At 38.6% G+C, this 16,896-nt stretch overlaps 1 protein-coding gene across 1 annotated transcript in view; it reads right to left on the bottom strand.

The window, feature by feature from the left end:
* Positions 1-16,896, bottom strand: part of RNF150 (ring finger protein 150) — a 237,109-nt gene that overhangs the window by 70,293 nt on the left and 149,920 nt on the right. Inside the window, exons 2-4 of the mRNA XM_060012080.1 lie at positions 13,482-13,732; positions 2,821-2,892; positions 1,328-1,410 (exon numbers count right to left, since the gene is read on the bottom strand). Of these exons, the coding sequence (XP_059868063.1) occupies positions 1,328-1,410; positions 2,821-2,892; positions 13,482-13,732 (406 nt within the window). The remainder of the gene's footprint in view (positions 1-1,327; positions 1,411-2,820; positions 2,893-13,481; positions 13,733-16,896) is intronic.

A 16,896-nucleotide genomic window follows, 5' to 3' on the forward strand; every position in this document is an offset into this window, starting at 1 on the left:
AAGTCACCAAGCAAATACCAAGTATAATGTCTAGAGAGAGAATTTATCTATAGTACCCTCACATGAAGGATGCTGCCCAATTTATGATTTGTTCTTAGAGACAGTCAACCATCTATAAACTAAGGAAAGGGAATCCCACCTGAAGGCTTCAGCTGGGGCCACCAGAGTGCGCTTTCCTCAGGCTGGTTTTCCTACTGATCAATTTGCCTGAGAGCATTTCAAGCACAATCCACTCCCCTTGGAGTGTCTGCAGCTATTTGAGTATCTTGTTCCTTTTTGTCACTTTGAGATTTTGTCACTTTGAGATTATTAAACTAAGTCCTCTAAGGCACATCCTATTTCTTTTGTGTTTCTAATAAATAGCTCTTAACATCACATTGTGTTATGACCGAATGGATTGTTTTATATCTTGGTGGTGACTGTGTTCTACTTTATTTCCTTAAATACTGTTAGAATTTTTAAAGCCAGTATTTCTAAGCGAAGGCTCTTTGTTTAAGGCAGTATTTAATTTTTATTTTTAGGACACCTGCACAGATGCAAAAACACTAAAAAACCTTTAGCACCTTTAACATATTTTATTTTATTGAAATATTTAAATTTATTTCATGTTAATAAATGTAATATTTATTTTAATGTTATAAAATGTAATTTGAATATTTACATTAATAAATGTAAATATATTTTAATGTATAAAAAGAATCTAGACACCTTAACGGTGAATTTCACTTGCGAGAGAGGGATTAGGGTTCTAAGAGAATCACCAGTTGGCAGTTTTTCCAACTACACATGCTGGCATCCGCCCCTAGATTCTAGAAGTTTGGGGGTGACGGTCACATTCTCTTCTTGTCAATAAAAAATAAGGGGGAATGAAATCTGCCTTTGGCTTCCTAGTCCCTCCTGACTGTATTCTGGTTTGCTGATCCCTTCATGATCATTCAGAAAACATTTTTAAGAGTTTATTATTTTAATTAAAATAGCACTTGTAAAAGCGAGTATGATTCTGAATATCATAGATCTGTTGTTAAAAAAACCTTGAACTTGGAGCTACATCATCAAACTGTGTACATGAGATCCTAGGTCATAGCAGTAGTCTCCTCCCTTCGGTGAGAAGAGGATCGGAAAAATATTTCTGATGTCACAAGAGAAAATGGTTTCAAGGAGAAAGGTTATACAAAAAGAATGAGCTTGTCGGTGGTTTCTTATTCGAATACGGCACCATTGGGGCAGACTGACCTTGCAGGGCTAGGCCGAGCAGGTCGGAGCCAGTGAGGCTAGCAGACACTCTCCACACACGCCCCAGTCAAAAGCAGGCAGCCTAGCCACTCACCGGCAGGGCAAGATCCGGACCACATCGTTGGGCTTGTACCCTTCAATACAAACTGCACAGTTGTCAAAATCAGGCTCGGTTTCCTGCAACAGAGACAGCACAGGTGAGCCTGCTTTCCTACCTTCAGCTCCGGTAAACACACAAATAACAAGCCAAAGGAGAGCTTGCCTGGAGCAAGGCTTTCAACTGTCTCGGCACCAGTTTTCTTAATCCATAATTTATTGTACACTGGTTTAGTTTCTATTCCTTCCAACCTCCACTTTCTGTTTCCGGGTTCCACTGCAAAAGCTTTTGTGAGGGAACAGTTTTTTAATGTACCATTACTAATAATGCTACTTATTATAATCGGAGGTGACATAGCAAAGTCTCGAGGATGAGAAATACTATTCATGGAGAATTGTCAAAATGATATTTAATCTATCCATTCCTCGGAAATCTAATTTATACAACTCGTAAAGAATGGTTCCAGCTTTCTTTTCAAGTACATAAATCTCTTTCAACACCCCATAATACATTACTTATGTAATAGTCCTTGTTCTTTTATTATCCTGTTTGAGGATAAAAAAGTAATGAAAAAATATACTTTAAATTTAGTGATACCTTTAAATGAATTTTATCCTATTAAGCTCAACGGTATTTTTATATAGTTGAAAAACTGCAGCACGTAATTAGCGAGACTGATCAATTATTCATACTGGAGACAATACCGTATACAAGTAGAGTTGTGAACCTCTTACGATGCCCCAAGGAGCCCCAAACCCATGTACTGCAATTCACTGCTCTAAAATTTCTCCTGGGGGAAAAATTCTCCTGGGGAGAACAGAGGCCTTGAGAGGCTTGTGGGCCTAGACTGGCCTACTTTGCGGTCCTTCCCTAAGATATGCTTCTGCTTTGGGCTTTATGTCATCATTCTACAGCTAGAGAGACTGTTGCCTTGACGTTGGGGTTCTAGAAACTCAATTTCAGAGGGACTAAATATGCTTCTTGCATTTGCTGCAGACTCAAGTGGAGGACATCACTCAGCACATAACAATCTTCCTTGCAAGGATTCATGGAAAAACTTTCTCAAGCTGTAATACCAGCAACGGCCATTTTGTTTTTATCTTGTGGGACACTGGAATAAGGTAATTAGATTTGTTTGAATATTGTTTCCCTCTTTGCATTGGCTTGCTGGAGAGCCCCAACTTAAATTTTGGGACCCATTTCTGCTATATGTTTCAGGTAATGCATGTGTATACTGATTTCATCCTGGTTGCGTCTACTTTTCCTATACCTACTTTTCAATTCTTCCTCCAACTACTTTGTTGTCCTATAGTATGCATTTTATAAACTGCTTTAAATTATGTTAAACAATGATGGGTATAATAACAGATGTTCACAGGAGAACTATTAGTATGTATTTCCCTTTCTCATCTTCTTTTCCACACTGGCTGCTAGGAAACTCGGACACTTCTCTGAATAGCTCCTTGCCAAAAAAGAAAAGAGGCTGTTACCTTGTCACCCTTCTTGATGGTCCTGACCTGGAGCTTGCTGATTGCTTTCTTTGCTGCATCTCCCAGTCGGCGCTGAAAAACCAAAAGCTGCTTGTTAGTAATAAAGACTTGTAATTCTTAACTTTGTGTCTGATAGCATTCAGTAAACCAGGGCAGCTGTGTCTGAAATCATGCACAAGTAGAAGGCATGTTAATGAAGATGGCTGGAAGAGACGGGGCAGTGATACCTGTGCAAAGGGACTTGACTCATCGCAGTCTACTAAAGAGCTCTGTCATTGAGAGAAGCTCTTCATGCCTGAGGTTAAGCAAGTGGAATACGACATGGAAGGATCCTGCCCCACAGTGACTCCAGCGCAGGTCACATCCATGCAGATTAGCAAAACAAACAAACAGTTCCCTAATTTGTCACTCTGGCCACTCAATTTGTGACATGGAGATAGCCAATTTGGAGTAGTTGGAATAATCTCTATCTCTTGTTCACAGGGTATATTGTTTGTGTATTCCTTTCAATTTGGAATTTTTAAGCAATTTCCTTTGCTTATCTAGACCCAACTTAGGTTTATATTTGGTCTGTACTATCCTATCCCATCACCTTGTTACATGCCAATTTCACCTCTTTTGTGTGTGTTTAAGTGTGAGTGTGCACATAGGAAAATACCTAAATCATACATATTCAGTTCAGCAAATAGTTATAGAGCAAACTCCTGGGTAACCATCGTCACCCACGTTAAGAAATAATATATGATGCACTTCTTTTTTTAATAGAGGAAGTTAGTATCCTAATGCACCCTACAATAATACAACAATAGGGTCATGAGGAAGAATGGGAGAGGAAGAGGGTGGGGAGAGAATTACGTTTTAATCTGTCGAGGAAAAAAATGGTTTGCTTGTGCGCTTATGAGTTTTCCACATACTGTAATCTTCTCAGGTATGTGTACTTCTAGTCTGTAACAGAAGTGTATTTGCAGCAGTGAAACATATTTGAAGGACTAAGATAAATAGGGCAAACATTTAAAAAGAACCATCATCTGCTTTCACCAATTTTGTTTCTTTTGGAAATAAAACTCTAGCTTCTTTCTTTTCTTTAAAGTAGTGAGCATATACTAATGAAGAGTTCATTTAGCCTAAGTACCATGCTAAAGCTTTGTAAGCTATATCACTATTATCCTTACAACAGCTCTATGAGAAAAATACTATTTTATAGAATGGAGACTTAAAGAGCTTAAGTCAATTGTCTAATATCATAGAGTTAGTGACAGGTCAGTCAGAATCTGAGTAAAAATTAAGTCTGAATTTAAAACCAAAGCTAAATTACCCCTCTCATTTTTTTCACCAATTACCCAGTCCACCGACCAGGCAGTCGGCCAATCACCAAACACCTACCCAGTCAGCCAGCAGCTAGCCAGCCAGCCAACCTACTAATCAGCTAGCTAACCAACCAACATCTAGCCAGCCAGCCAGCCAACCAGCCAAGCAACTAACCAATCAGCTGACCAACCAATCAAAATCTATTAAGTACCTGTGATACGGCATGTCCCTAAGCACACCCCAATTAGAGTAAGTAGGTAGAAGAGGACATGCTTCCCCTGTTAATTCATTTTGCTCTTTGATATTCTGTCCTTAGTTTCTAAAATAATTACTGGCATTTTTAACAGAAAAGTAAGCCTTGGTTGTTTCCTAAAAGGAGACCAACATACACTTGAAACCTATAAAGAAATCCATGAGTACTGAGCAAACTAAGGTGGTGGGAAAAACAGGAAGAGGCTATAATGATAAATACCAAGGGGGAACATACAGTGAGAGGAAAAGAAAAGAACTGAGATGAAACTAAACAGCATGCAACTCTCTTTCCTTTCCTCTTCCTCTAGCTGGTGCCTAACCATCCTTTGGTCTTAACTCAAGCTACTTCCTCAGGAAGCTCCTCCCTCTTCTTCCAGGAGAGAAGACCCCCCTGGAGGCCAGATCCTCACAGCTCCTTGTACCTTCACTTCATGGTACTGTCACAACATTTGCAAGTTGATGTTTATTTTGATGATCAACTCCCGTTCTACTTCGCTCAAGTGAGCTCCCCGAGTGCACAATTGGGTTTATTTTTGCTTCCCCTTGTGTCCCCAGCACCTAGAATAAAGCTGCCTTCAATCAGTGACCCGTGATCATTCCACACGTATCTCGGATCACTTATTTTGTTCCAGGCCTAGCTCTGGGTTTTGAAACAATGGTAGTGAGAAAATACATACACTTTCCTGCTCTCTGCAGCTTACTATCTAATGGAAACTCCATAAAGGGTTGATAAGTGAATAAAATCTTAAATCCAGAGATTTTTTAAAAGCATGAAATACAACCTGAGAAATTCAGCCAGTTAATGGGAAAATTTATGGAAAACTATAAGTAATACATGTGATAAGGTAAGCAGAGCTTACCTATACCTTTTTTTTTTTTTTTTTTTTTGCAGTACGCGGGCCTCTCACTGTCGCAGCCTCTCCTGTTGCAGAGCACAGGCTCCGGACGCGCAGGCTCAGCGGCCATGGCTCACGGGCCCAGCCGCTCCGCGGCATGTGGGATCTTCCCGTACCGGGGCACGAACCCGTGCCTCCTGCATCGGCAGGCGGACTCTCAACCACTGCGCCACCAGGGAAGCCCACCTATACCTCTTTTGAGGAGGAAAAGGATTGTGTTTTGGTAGGGATTAATGAAAGATATGAAAATCTTCCCTGTCAGGGGAAAAAGAGATGATCTAGATACCTGGAAATTATGGAAAAACCAGCTTCTGAGATATAGATGATAACTATGGGATCAGGGAAAAGCACTGTAAAGTTTAAAAAAATGCTATGACCATTTGCATGTAGCCAAATTTTGTCAATATAGGCATGTCTCTATTTCTTCTTGAGTGACATGAAAATCAGAAATACTGACTTTTGAATAAAGATGACTGTCCCACTTTCAACTATTTTCACACTAGTATTATTGGATTTCCAAAATGCAAACTAATGACAGAAGCCCATAAACATTCTTAATAAAATGGCCCAAATAAGGAAGTTGTTGCTCTTGTAGTTGGTCTGTTCTGTCTTTGGGATTTTAACTGCACCGCCTATAAATGAGAGGGAAAGCTACAGACCTTGCTCAAACCAAGTCTTGTATGTAGTTGAGCAGAGACTCTAGGGACTGGAGCAGAAGATCATCACAAAACAGACTCTCTCCTAGAAATGCAGAGTGATGTGATGCTAATGGAAGACTTAGGGACCACCTCAGGTAGATGGAGGGACCACCTTGGGCAGATAGGGACCTCCTCAGGTTTGTACAGACCTGTTGTTTCAGGCAGGGATTCCTATCCCTTCTCCAGGATGCTCCTATAGATGTTCTCTAACCCAACCAGATCCAAATCATATTATACTTTTCACTGAAAATTGTCAGGAGTTGAGCCATCTTGGTAATTAGATTTACTCATCAATTTGATTGAAACAGGTATAAGAAAATATTTACCAAGGTTACTGGTTCCTTGACAACGATGAAGGTAAACAGCTTTATGGAAAATAAACACACAGCTATTTATTAGAAGAATAAAGTCTGACATAAACACCAACAAGGATAGTAAACAATGACAGACTCCAACCCAAGATGTATAATTTAGTTATCTCCTAAATACTTAAGAAACTGAGAAAAATAAGACATTTCCCTCTAGTTCCCCTCTGTGTTATAAACAGAAATGCAGTCAAGGTGAGAAAAAACTAGGACTAAGGATGCCAAAACACAGCATCCAAATCGAGTTTATGGGGCTTCCCTGGTGGCACAGTGGTTGAGAGTCCGCCTGCCGATGCAGGGGACACGGATTCGTGCCCCGGGCTGGGAAGATCCCACATGCCATGGAGCGGCTGGGCCCGGGAGTCATGGCCGCTGAGCCTGCGCGTCCGGAGCCTGTGCTCCGCAACGGGAGAGGCCACAACAGTGAGAGGCCCGCGTACAGCAAAAAAAAAAAAAAAAAAAATCGAGTTTATGTTCTTCTTATCTCATTTGGTTGAATAATTCTGTATCATCTTTGCCTCTTTTTTTCCTGACAGCTATATTTTCTAATCATGATTACTGTCATCATCAACACGACCAAGTGGAAAAATAAGTGTCCTTATGGTCTAGGTGAAGAGAGGCCATTCTAGACATAAACAGAGTTGGTCCCAGTCATCTGGATGCTTATGTGGCCACAGGTGACTCAGCCACTTCCCGCACTTGCTCTAATACATAATAATGATTCTCCTGGGCCTGCTTGATGGGACAGAAACCATTGCACAGCAAGTCCAATCAATTTCTATGATGCAAATCACCCCTCCATCCACTTAGAAATATGGATAAAAGAATTAGACTCCTTTGGCGGCCATGGTGACTCCACAGCGTAAGGACTTAAAGCTGTCTGTGCACACAGGGCATGAGGTAAAACCATCAGGATTACTCTGGAGGGGGGAGGAGGTGTTGTAGCGGAGAAGGCAATGGCTTGGGAGTAAGAAAATCCAGCTTTTAGTCCTCTTTCTGGCACTCACTGACTGTGTGACTTTGGCCAAGTCACTTAAATATTCTGGACCTTAGTTTCTTTTATTAGTAACCTTAGGTATGTAAAGTCACGTCATTTCCAGCTTTACCAGCTCATCATTGTCATCCGCTCAGAACAGAACTGGGAGGCAAAGATCCTTTGAGACCTGAATTATCGAAACACAGTAAATCAACGGCTAATGACCTCACTGAATACTTGCTCTCTATCCCCTGAGGACAGCGCAGCATCCATCAGGGACCACTTTGGTTCTCGCTCTTTAGTAGACAGAAGCATCTCCACTTACAGACCCTTCCTGGATGCAGCATGCGGGACCTCTGTTCCCCGACCAGGGATCAAACCCGTATCCCCTGCACTGGGAGCACACAGTCTTAACCACTGGACCAGCAGGGAAGTCCCCATTCCCACTTTATATGTGAGGAAATCTAGGCACAGAAAGGTGAAGACCCACATAAGATCATACCACTAGAAACTGCCAGAGTAAAGATGTGGATCCAGACCTGACTCCAAAGCTGTGTGTTTAACTATTGCCTTGCACTGGCACTATCTTGGTATCGTTGCTTTAGGAAACATGGCGCTCCGGCCAAATCTCCTTCTCCACTTTAAATTGTGGCCCATATTCTCCATGTCATCATCTACCTCGCTGTGAGGTTACTAACATATAGAACATCTAGCAAATCTTACTCTGTGAGAAACTGCATTGAAATGATCTGAAAAGGCTAATGATTGTGTAGGATGACGGTGACTTTCCTCTAAGTGTGATCTCCACCAAGCCAAGCAGAGACTGAGGTACGCTTCTGGCTAATTCAAGTTCAGTCTCTATCACACACCTGAAAGGTTAGATACTTCACCAATGTAACATGAATGCCTTTGATATTCCATTTCAGACCGTGAGCCTACATCTAACCTGAGAGTTACTCTTTCTGAAGGGCCAATAGTGCTTCAATAAAAATAAATGACTTCAGTTCACCTCATGGTTAGTACAGCTATAGCTTATGCAGCTGTAACTTTCCGCTGAATGCAACGAAGCACTGCCCATCAAAAGAAAAATATTTTTCTAAGGGAAATTATATAGTCTTATTCCACTCATAAAAGGGCTAAAGTATGGTGTCTATTTTGATCAAGAAACAGTGCTAACTTTCAGCATGATCCAAATTCACTGCGTAACCTGAAGGTAACATCCTGTAATCAAGGAAGGGAGCAGAGTAAACACTTAAACCCCATTCACCTCTAATTTGCTTTTCACATACATCACAGAGTATGCATAGGTCAGGACAGAAACGCAATCTCTATCTACCGGCACAAAGTGAACTAGCAATTGAAATAGTTACTCAACCAAGTCAAGCCTAAAATTTCATCCTTACCTCAATTTCCCAATGATTGCTTGGGTTATCTATAGACGCAAAAAGATAGGGGTACCATTTCTATTGATCATTGTTGGATCAGCTGGAAAGTGTCTTTGCAATAACTGATTTATATCTGTGTGGTTTCTTCAAACGTAACCCTTAGGAACCAGTGGAACTGAACATATTTGTTCTATATCTAGTTTCACTGCCTTGTGTCTAACTGGTAATAACTGTCCGCTTAAATTCCAGAATATTCAGTAAAAGTGGCACAGTTGGAATTGTATGGAATCGTTATGGAATCTATATGATAGTAATAATGACACCCTTCACTGAGAGCTTTGCAAGTGATTGATCATGTTCAGGGACTTTAAAATAGAAGATACATTAAGCCATTTAATCCTCACTATAACTATAAAAAGAAGGTATATTCCCATTTAGTTTAGAAAACTACAGCACAAAGTATCTTGTCCACTTGTGGTAAGTGGTGGAAACCGACTACTAGGTAGCCGCCAAAAATCATGTTTCAAAGATCATTTAATGATGGGGGAAATGCTCACCATTTAATAAAAAAAGAGAACACAAACTTACATGTCTTACATGTGTGTCTGTATCTCATGCATACATAGACACATATACGATGACACTTTACTGAATATATATACATATATATACATATATGTATATATATGAGGTTAAAAGTCTGAAAGGTAATGTACTCAATTGTTAACAATTCAGTAAGGTGATGAGTGATTTTGTCTTCTCTTTTAGTATTTTTCTATGATTGCCAAAATTTATTAGAATAAACATGCATCATTTTGAGAGTCAGAAAAAAGCAATAAAAATGGTTAAAAAAATTGTTCCAGAAGCTATAGAAAATTTAAATTTAAAAAATTTCCATAAACTAAATAAAAAGTCCAAGAGCTGTCCTCCTAAAACAACTTAGAATTTATTGGCTTACAAAAAGTTCTATAATACTTCAAGGATCAGCGAATTCCAGGGCTGTTTAAAATGCTCCAGAACTGGGCTGTCCGATGGGGCTTTCTATGATGATGAAAGTGTCCTATCTATGCTGTATCTATTCTAGTAGCCACTAGAAATGTAGCTAGTATGACTGAGGAGCAGAATTTTACATTTTATTTTATTACAATTAATTTAAATTTAAATAGTCACGCATGGCTAGTGACTACCATGTTGGACACTGCAACTCTGGACTATAGGAAATGGAGGAAAATTTGCAAATTCTTCTTATAAAACCAGTATAGCCCTTACCTAAACATGATAAAAATGTAAACATGGACAAATTTCACATGTGAATATCAAGGTAAAAAATAAATAATGTACCACATAAGATATGATCAAAACAGTCTAGCACACATCAGAGGATTAGCATGTACTGGAAATTCAGGATGGTTCAATATTAGGAAATCCATTAACTTAAACCACTCCTATTAATAGATCAAAAGAGAAAACCCAGACTACAGCTCTTGCAAAGGCATTTGTTAAAATTAAAAGTACATTCTTGATTAAAACTCTGAATAAAACAGGACTATGTTGACATTTATACAACATGCTAAATATATGTCTGAACCTAGAAGACTGCATGGGGAAATAATAAAATTGAGAGATGATAAAAACGATCCATTAAACTCAGAATGTTCCCATTAAATACTGAATGAAGAGTAATATGTTCACTATTACTACTATTACTTTAGTTGGTTCTGGAGGCACAAGTCAGTGAAGTTAGATAATAGAGAAAGAAAGGAGTTTTAAAATTTGTAAGAAGTAAATTATCATTGATTGCATATTATTAGTATAATCCTGATAAACTGATACAAACAATCACAAGTACCACAGTGTAGTGGTTAAGAGCATACACTCTGAAGCCTTGCTGTTGGTTCAGCTGCTGTCTCTATTAGTAACAGGCTGTGTGACCTTGGGCAACTTATTTAACCTCTGTTTCCTTCTCTGTAAAATGAAGAAAACTTAAGTAGGTTAAGTATGTAAATATATAGAGAGCTCTTACAACATGCCTGCATTTAATATATGCTATATAAGATCACTATTATTAAGGTAATAATAATAATTTAAAATGATAATAAATTATAAAATACATAAATTACTAAATTATAATAATGTACAAAATAAACATAAAAAATCAAAAGACTTCCCATATGAAAAAGGGGATTTCATTTATAATTGCAACACAATGACCTAGGAATAAACATAAGAAGAATGTGCAAGATTAAATGAGGATAGTTTGAATGCTATTAGGGAATAAAAAGAATAACTGAATAAAGCGAAAACATATACTACACTTTGATAGGAAGATTCAACATCAGTAGGTTATAAACTCCTTCTAAATTATTCTATAAATTAAAAACCTAGCTGAAAGTGATTCTAAAATCATGTAAAGATAAACACGAAAAAAGTGAAAGAGCAATGAAAGAAGATTAGCACGAACAGATATGAGACATTATGGTGCTAAAACATTCAAAACAGTATGATATTGGAATGTGAATAGACAGATTAAAGCTACATTTTATAGAGCATAGAAATAGAACCGAATACATATGGGGCTTTAATATATGCTAGATGGGGAGGGTTCTGCATACGAGAAGGAAAAGATTAATTATTCAATAAATACCAGTTACAAAAACTGGTAGGCAATCTGAAACAGAACTAACATTGGCTCTGTACTTGATTCCTTACACTGAAATAAGTTCTCTGTAGATTAAAGTTTAATTATAAAAGTGAAATTAAAAAAGCAGTGGATGAAACCATGAGATACTGTTTTTCTATAGTCTTGGGCTATAGAAGATCTTATTATATAAAACTCAGGAGCTATAAAAATTGATAAATTCAGTTATGTAATACCCCCAAATTTCTGCATGGTAAAAAGCTCCAAAGATAAATCAAAGACAATAACAACTTGGGAGAAAAAAATGGAATCTGTAGGATTCCCCAAAAAAGGGTTAACTGCTCTGACCAGTAAAGAGCTTATACACATCAGTACCATGTGACCAACAGCTCAATTGAAAAGTGATCTAATAATGTAAGCAGATACTTCATAGAAGAAAAAAAAAAATCACCTTTTTCTATTTTATGTTATTTGTGATAAGAAAAATGTGACACCATTTTTAACTTATTAAATTGCATACAACAAAAAAGCTGTAATATTCATTTGGTGAGGATATGCGTAAATAGTGGTTGTCATTAGTATATTGTTGTATATGTTAGTATAAGCAGTATTAAATTAATACTCTACTGCACGAATGTCATTTATATTAGTATAAACAGTATTACTATATTGTTGGTTAATGTATAAATTGGTTCAACCTTTCTGGCAGACAATTTGGCAGTATCTATTATAGTTTAAAGTACACATACTATTGCCCTAGCTATAAAACTTCCAGAATTTACCATACAGATATACTCACAAATGTGTTGTGTCATGTGTACATGTTTGTGTGTGTGTGTGTGTTTTGTTTTGTTTTTTGGTAAGAGAAAAAAGCTGGTTAAATAAATGCGGCATATGCAGAAAATAAAGCATTATATAGCATACCTCGTTTTATTGCCCTTCACAGATACTGTGTATTTTACAAATTGAAGGTTTGTGGCAACCCTGCATTGAGCAAATCTATCGGCACCATTTTTTCTGGTAGCATTTGCTCTTTGTGTCTCTGTGTCACATTTTGGTAATTCTCACAATACTTCAAACTTTTTCATTATTACTATATTTGTCATGGTGATCTGTGACCAGTGATCTCTGATGTTACTACTGCAACAAGATTACGATGAGTTGAAGGTTCAGATGATGGTTAACATTTTTTAGCAATATTTTAAAATTAAGGTACATACATTGCTTTTTAAGACATAATGTTATTGCACACTTAATAGACTATAGTATAGGGTAAACATAACTTTTATGTGCACTGGGAAACCAAAAGATTCCTGTTGACTCGCTTTATTGAGATGTTTGCTTTATTGCAGTGGTCTGGAATGAAACCTGCCATATCTCCAAGGTCTGCCTGTACAGTTATCAGAAATGAGAAGGCAGCTTGGATTGAGTGTTGATAAGAATTAATCTCCAAGATGAAAAAAAAAAAAAAAAAGAATTAATCTCCAAGATGAAGTGAGAAATACAGGTACAGAGTTAAGTGTGCTATCATTTGTTTAAAAACACACATATACACACACACACACACACGTTTGTAAGCATATAAAATATCCCTGGAAGGGAAGATATTCCAAGGAGAAGAACTGCTTAATTGAGGGACAAACATGGGAAAGCAATTACTTTTCACCGTATACCATTTTGTACCTTTTTCATTTTATACTATGTGTAGGCACTGTCTGTTCCAAAATTAGTTGTTTTTTAAAATACCTTTTATTTTTTGTCTCCTTCTGTTCACAAGGAGGACATCCCGGCTCTTTCTACATTATGTTGATACAATTAGCATAATCTCAGCTCCCTTCCTCTTTCTCCCTTTATTTTGTTCTTAAATAAGTAAATAATTGTCCCCCAAATGAGCAATAGGAACGTGGGACAAAGCACTTCCATGTTACAGAACAATGTTAGCAAAACATCAAAATATGTGTACCTGGAAAAGATCTGAAAAACTATACAGTAAATGTTGACAGTGTTTATCCTGAGTGGGGGCATCATAGGTAATTTTGGTTTTGGTCTTGGTATTTTCTGTGATTTCCAAAGTTTACACAATAATGTCTTATTCTGGTAATCATTTTTAAGTTTTTTCTTTTTTTAACTTTCTGCTACTCACCTGGTTCCTGTCCCTGGCATTTGCATATCGAAACCTCTGGATATAATAGAAGACCAGCCAGGCGAGGGAAATGATCATCAAGACGATGAAGGAGATGGAGACAAACACAACCGAGGTGCGGCTCACGTATTTCTGCAAGTTCCGGGTTCCGATGGTGATGTACATCGTCACGGTGATGTTTCTCTCCAGCAGGCTTACTATCTCCTTCCCTTTGGGCTCAGGAATCATTATTGCCACGATGTCTTCTACACCTGTTGTGAGAGGGACAACAGGGTAAGGGGATGAGAGAAAGAGAAAATCACAGTGAAATGTCTGGACAAGGAACGGGCACCAAATAATGACACTTCTTTCAATGATTCTATGCCAGATCGAACAGCCAAGTCTAATTCTCAGATCTAACAGCCCGAAATGGAGTTGAATTTTCTCTTTCTTCAGCTACCTTGGGGTGCTGCTATCTTGTATGAGAAAAGAACCTAAAACAAACTCGTAATTTTGGTACCAGCGAGGTCATGATGGTGCTACCTTCTAGCCCCCTATGGTGGTGTTGACCCTGGTCTAGTAAAGGGTAGACCCTTCCCAACCGGCCTAGGTTACAGTTCTACGTTGCATTTCACAGATCCCCCCGAGGAGGGGAAAAAGCACTTGGTACCCCATGGCAAAGGATAAAATGCCCAGTTTTATGTCATCTGTCTCTGAGTTCTCTCTTTCCCATGGACACTAGGGGTACTCAATTACAGATTTCTACTAATCACTCCCAAGGCAGTTTTCTCCTACAGTGAGTACCGAAAGCAACCCCAAAGTGTATTAAAACATAGTTGATTTACAACATTATATTAGTTTCAGGCATACAGCATCGTGATTCCGCATTTTTATAGATTATTCTCTATTATGAGTTATTACAAGATAATGACTATAATTCCCTGTGCTATACTATATGTCCTTGTTGCTTATCTATTGTGTACATAGTAAGTAGTTTGTATCTGTTAATCTCATACCCCTAATTTGCCTCTGCCGCCTTCTGTCTCCCCTTTGGTAACCACAAGTTTGTTTCCTATATCTGTGAGTCTGTTTCTGCCAAAGGAGTCTTCTTAACAAGCTCTAATACGACCTGCCAACATAAAATAATGGTCTCAGAACTATCTTCTGCTTATTTTACCTAACTCAGTATAAACAGTTTGTGTATTCTCACGCCAAGCAAAGGGAGGATAGAGGCTGTATGGATCGTTCCAGGATGGTTTTACCTCCGCTCTCTAATACTCTCACCGCAAAGTGTCTTACTGGACACTTTGAAGCAGAAGTGGTACCTTTCTTCAGTCTGAGTTATCTGGGTCATTGTCCCTGTTCTTCATGACACTCTGAGGCACAGTCTCTTGGTGGGAAGTTCAGGGGCCTCTGTAAGGGGTCTTTAGTAAGGATTTGATATTAGCTCCAAATGAGCTGACTCGACATGCCACTGTGGCTGACGCACAGATTAGAACATCAGTTTCACTAGGATAGTTCTCAGGGATCACCCCAATTCAAACCCATGCCTGCAACGTTCTTTATGGGCCCCACTTTGACATGGAAATATCCTATTACTTGGGGTTACTACAAATTAAAGTACAAATTTACAATTAGGGTATAGATTCTGGACAAAAGTAAACACCACTTCAGCTGCTTAAAGCTGCCCTTATTGACGTGCTGAGGTCAGTCAGCGAGACGGAACGACCAGATTATATCTGTTCAGGGTGTCGCAAGTCTCTTAGAAGTTATTTAGGGCTTTCACTTGACCTTGATTCTATGCAGTTTTTCCATCCTAAATTCTTTGATGGTATTTCACTTAGGCTGAATGAATACTTTTAAAAGCTAACTAGATACAATGGTGTCTGTGTATGAGGCAACAATTATATGATTTTTTAAATTCCTAAAACCTTTGCACTGGCTCAACTGTAAAATCACAAAACTACACGGTGTTTAGATTTGGCTGTTATTTCTGGGAATTACTGAAACTGATGGCTTAGATTTCAACTTTGCAGAATTTACCGACAATTCTGATGCTTGTTCTCTCATCATGTTTACTTCAGCTAATGGTTGCATGTGGTCTGAGGTTTCGTGAGGAATTAAAGCTGCTGGAAGGTTTTGTCTCTACAGAAATACGATCCTCTTTGCATACTGGACTAATCTGGTCTGATGAAGCTCATCTCAGTGCTGTAGGCACTTTGTAGATATTTAATCAGTGACAGAATCCTAAGTTTTCATTTTATTTTTTTATTTATATTTTTTATGCGTGTCTATTCATATAAGACTCTGTAGGCTCAGACTTGGACAAGTTTTATACTTTTTAGTAGTCAACTTATCAATGTATTCCTCTATGGCATCGTTTTGATACTCTGCTTAGGAAGCTCTTCTCCACCAAAGATGATAGAAATACTCATCTAAAATTGCTTATCGAAACCTTAAATGTGGTTTTATTTTTCCATTTAAATCTTGAACAATCTGAATGTGATTCAATAACAACACATTTATTGAGCTCCTATAATGTGCTGGGCAGAAAGGAGACAGACAGGATGCAATTTATTTTTCCTCTAAATTCTCACACATATATTGTTGTCTACTTTTGGATTTATTTATTTTTTTATTGTAAGATGAGTCTATCTTTCGCTGACCAATACCAGGCTCTTTGGGTTGTGGAGCTGTTAACATATTTACTATTTGGTAGCCTAACCCTTTCTTCACCAATTTCCACCCCTCCTGGCAAAACAATGCTCCTATTACCTCCTTAATTATATTAAGAGACCATAGAGAGTAACAGTGAAGAATTGGGCTCTGGAACTGGACAGCTTTTTCAAACTTCAGCGCAGCATGTTTAAAACAGGCAACCAGAAATGCAAATCAAAACTACAATGAGGTATCGCCTCACACTGGTTAGAATGGCCATCATCAGAAAATCTACAAACAACAAATGCTGGAGAAGGTGTGGAGAAAAGGGAACCCTCTTGCCCTGTTGGTGGGAATGTAACTTGATACAGACACTGTGGAGAACAGTATGGAGGTTCCTTAAAAAACTAAAAATAGAATTACCAGATGACCCAGCAATTCCACTACAGGGCATATACCCAGAGAAAACCATAATTCAAAAAGACAGGGCTTCCCTGGTGGCGCAGTGGTTGAGAGTTTGCCTGCCGATGCAGGGGACACGGGTTCGTGCCCCGGTCTGGGAAGATCCCACATGCCGCAAAGCGGCTAGGCCCGTGAGCCATGGCCGCTGAGCCTGCGCATCCGGAACCTGTGCTCCGCAATGGGAGAGGCCACAACAGTGAGAGGCCTGCGTACCACAAAAAAAAAAAAAAAAAAAAAAAAAAAGACACATGCACCCCAATGTTCACAGCAGTACTATTTACAATAGCCAGGTCATGGAAGCAACCTAAATGTCCGT

This window comes from Delphinus delphis, chromosome 5, assembly GCF_949987515.2.
Source record: "Delphinus delphis chromosome 5, mDelDel1.2, whole genome shotgun sequence".
Lineage (NCBI taxonomy): Eukaryota > Metazoa > Chordata > Mammalia > Artiodactyla > Delphinidae > Delphinus > Delphinus delphis.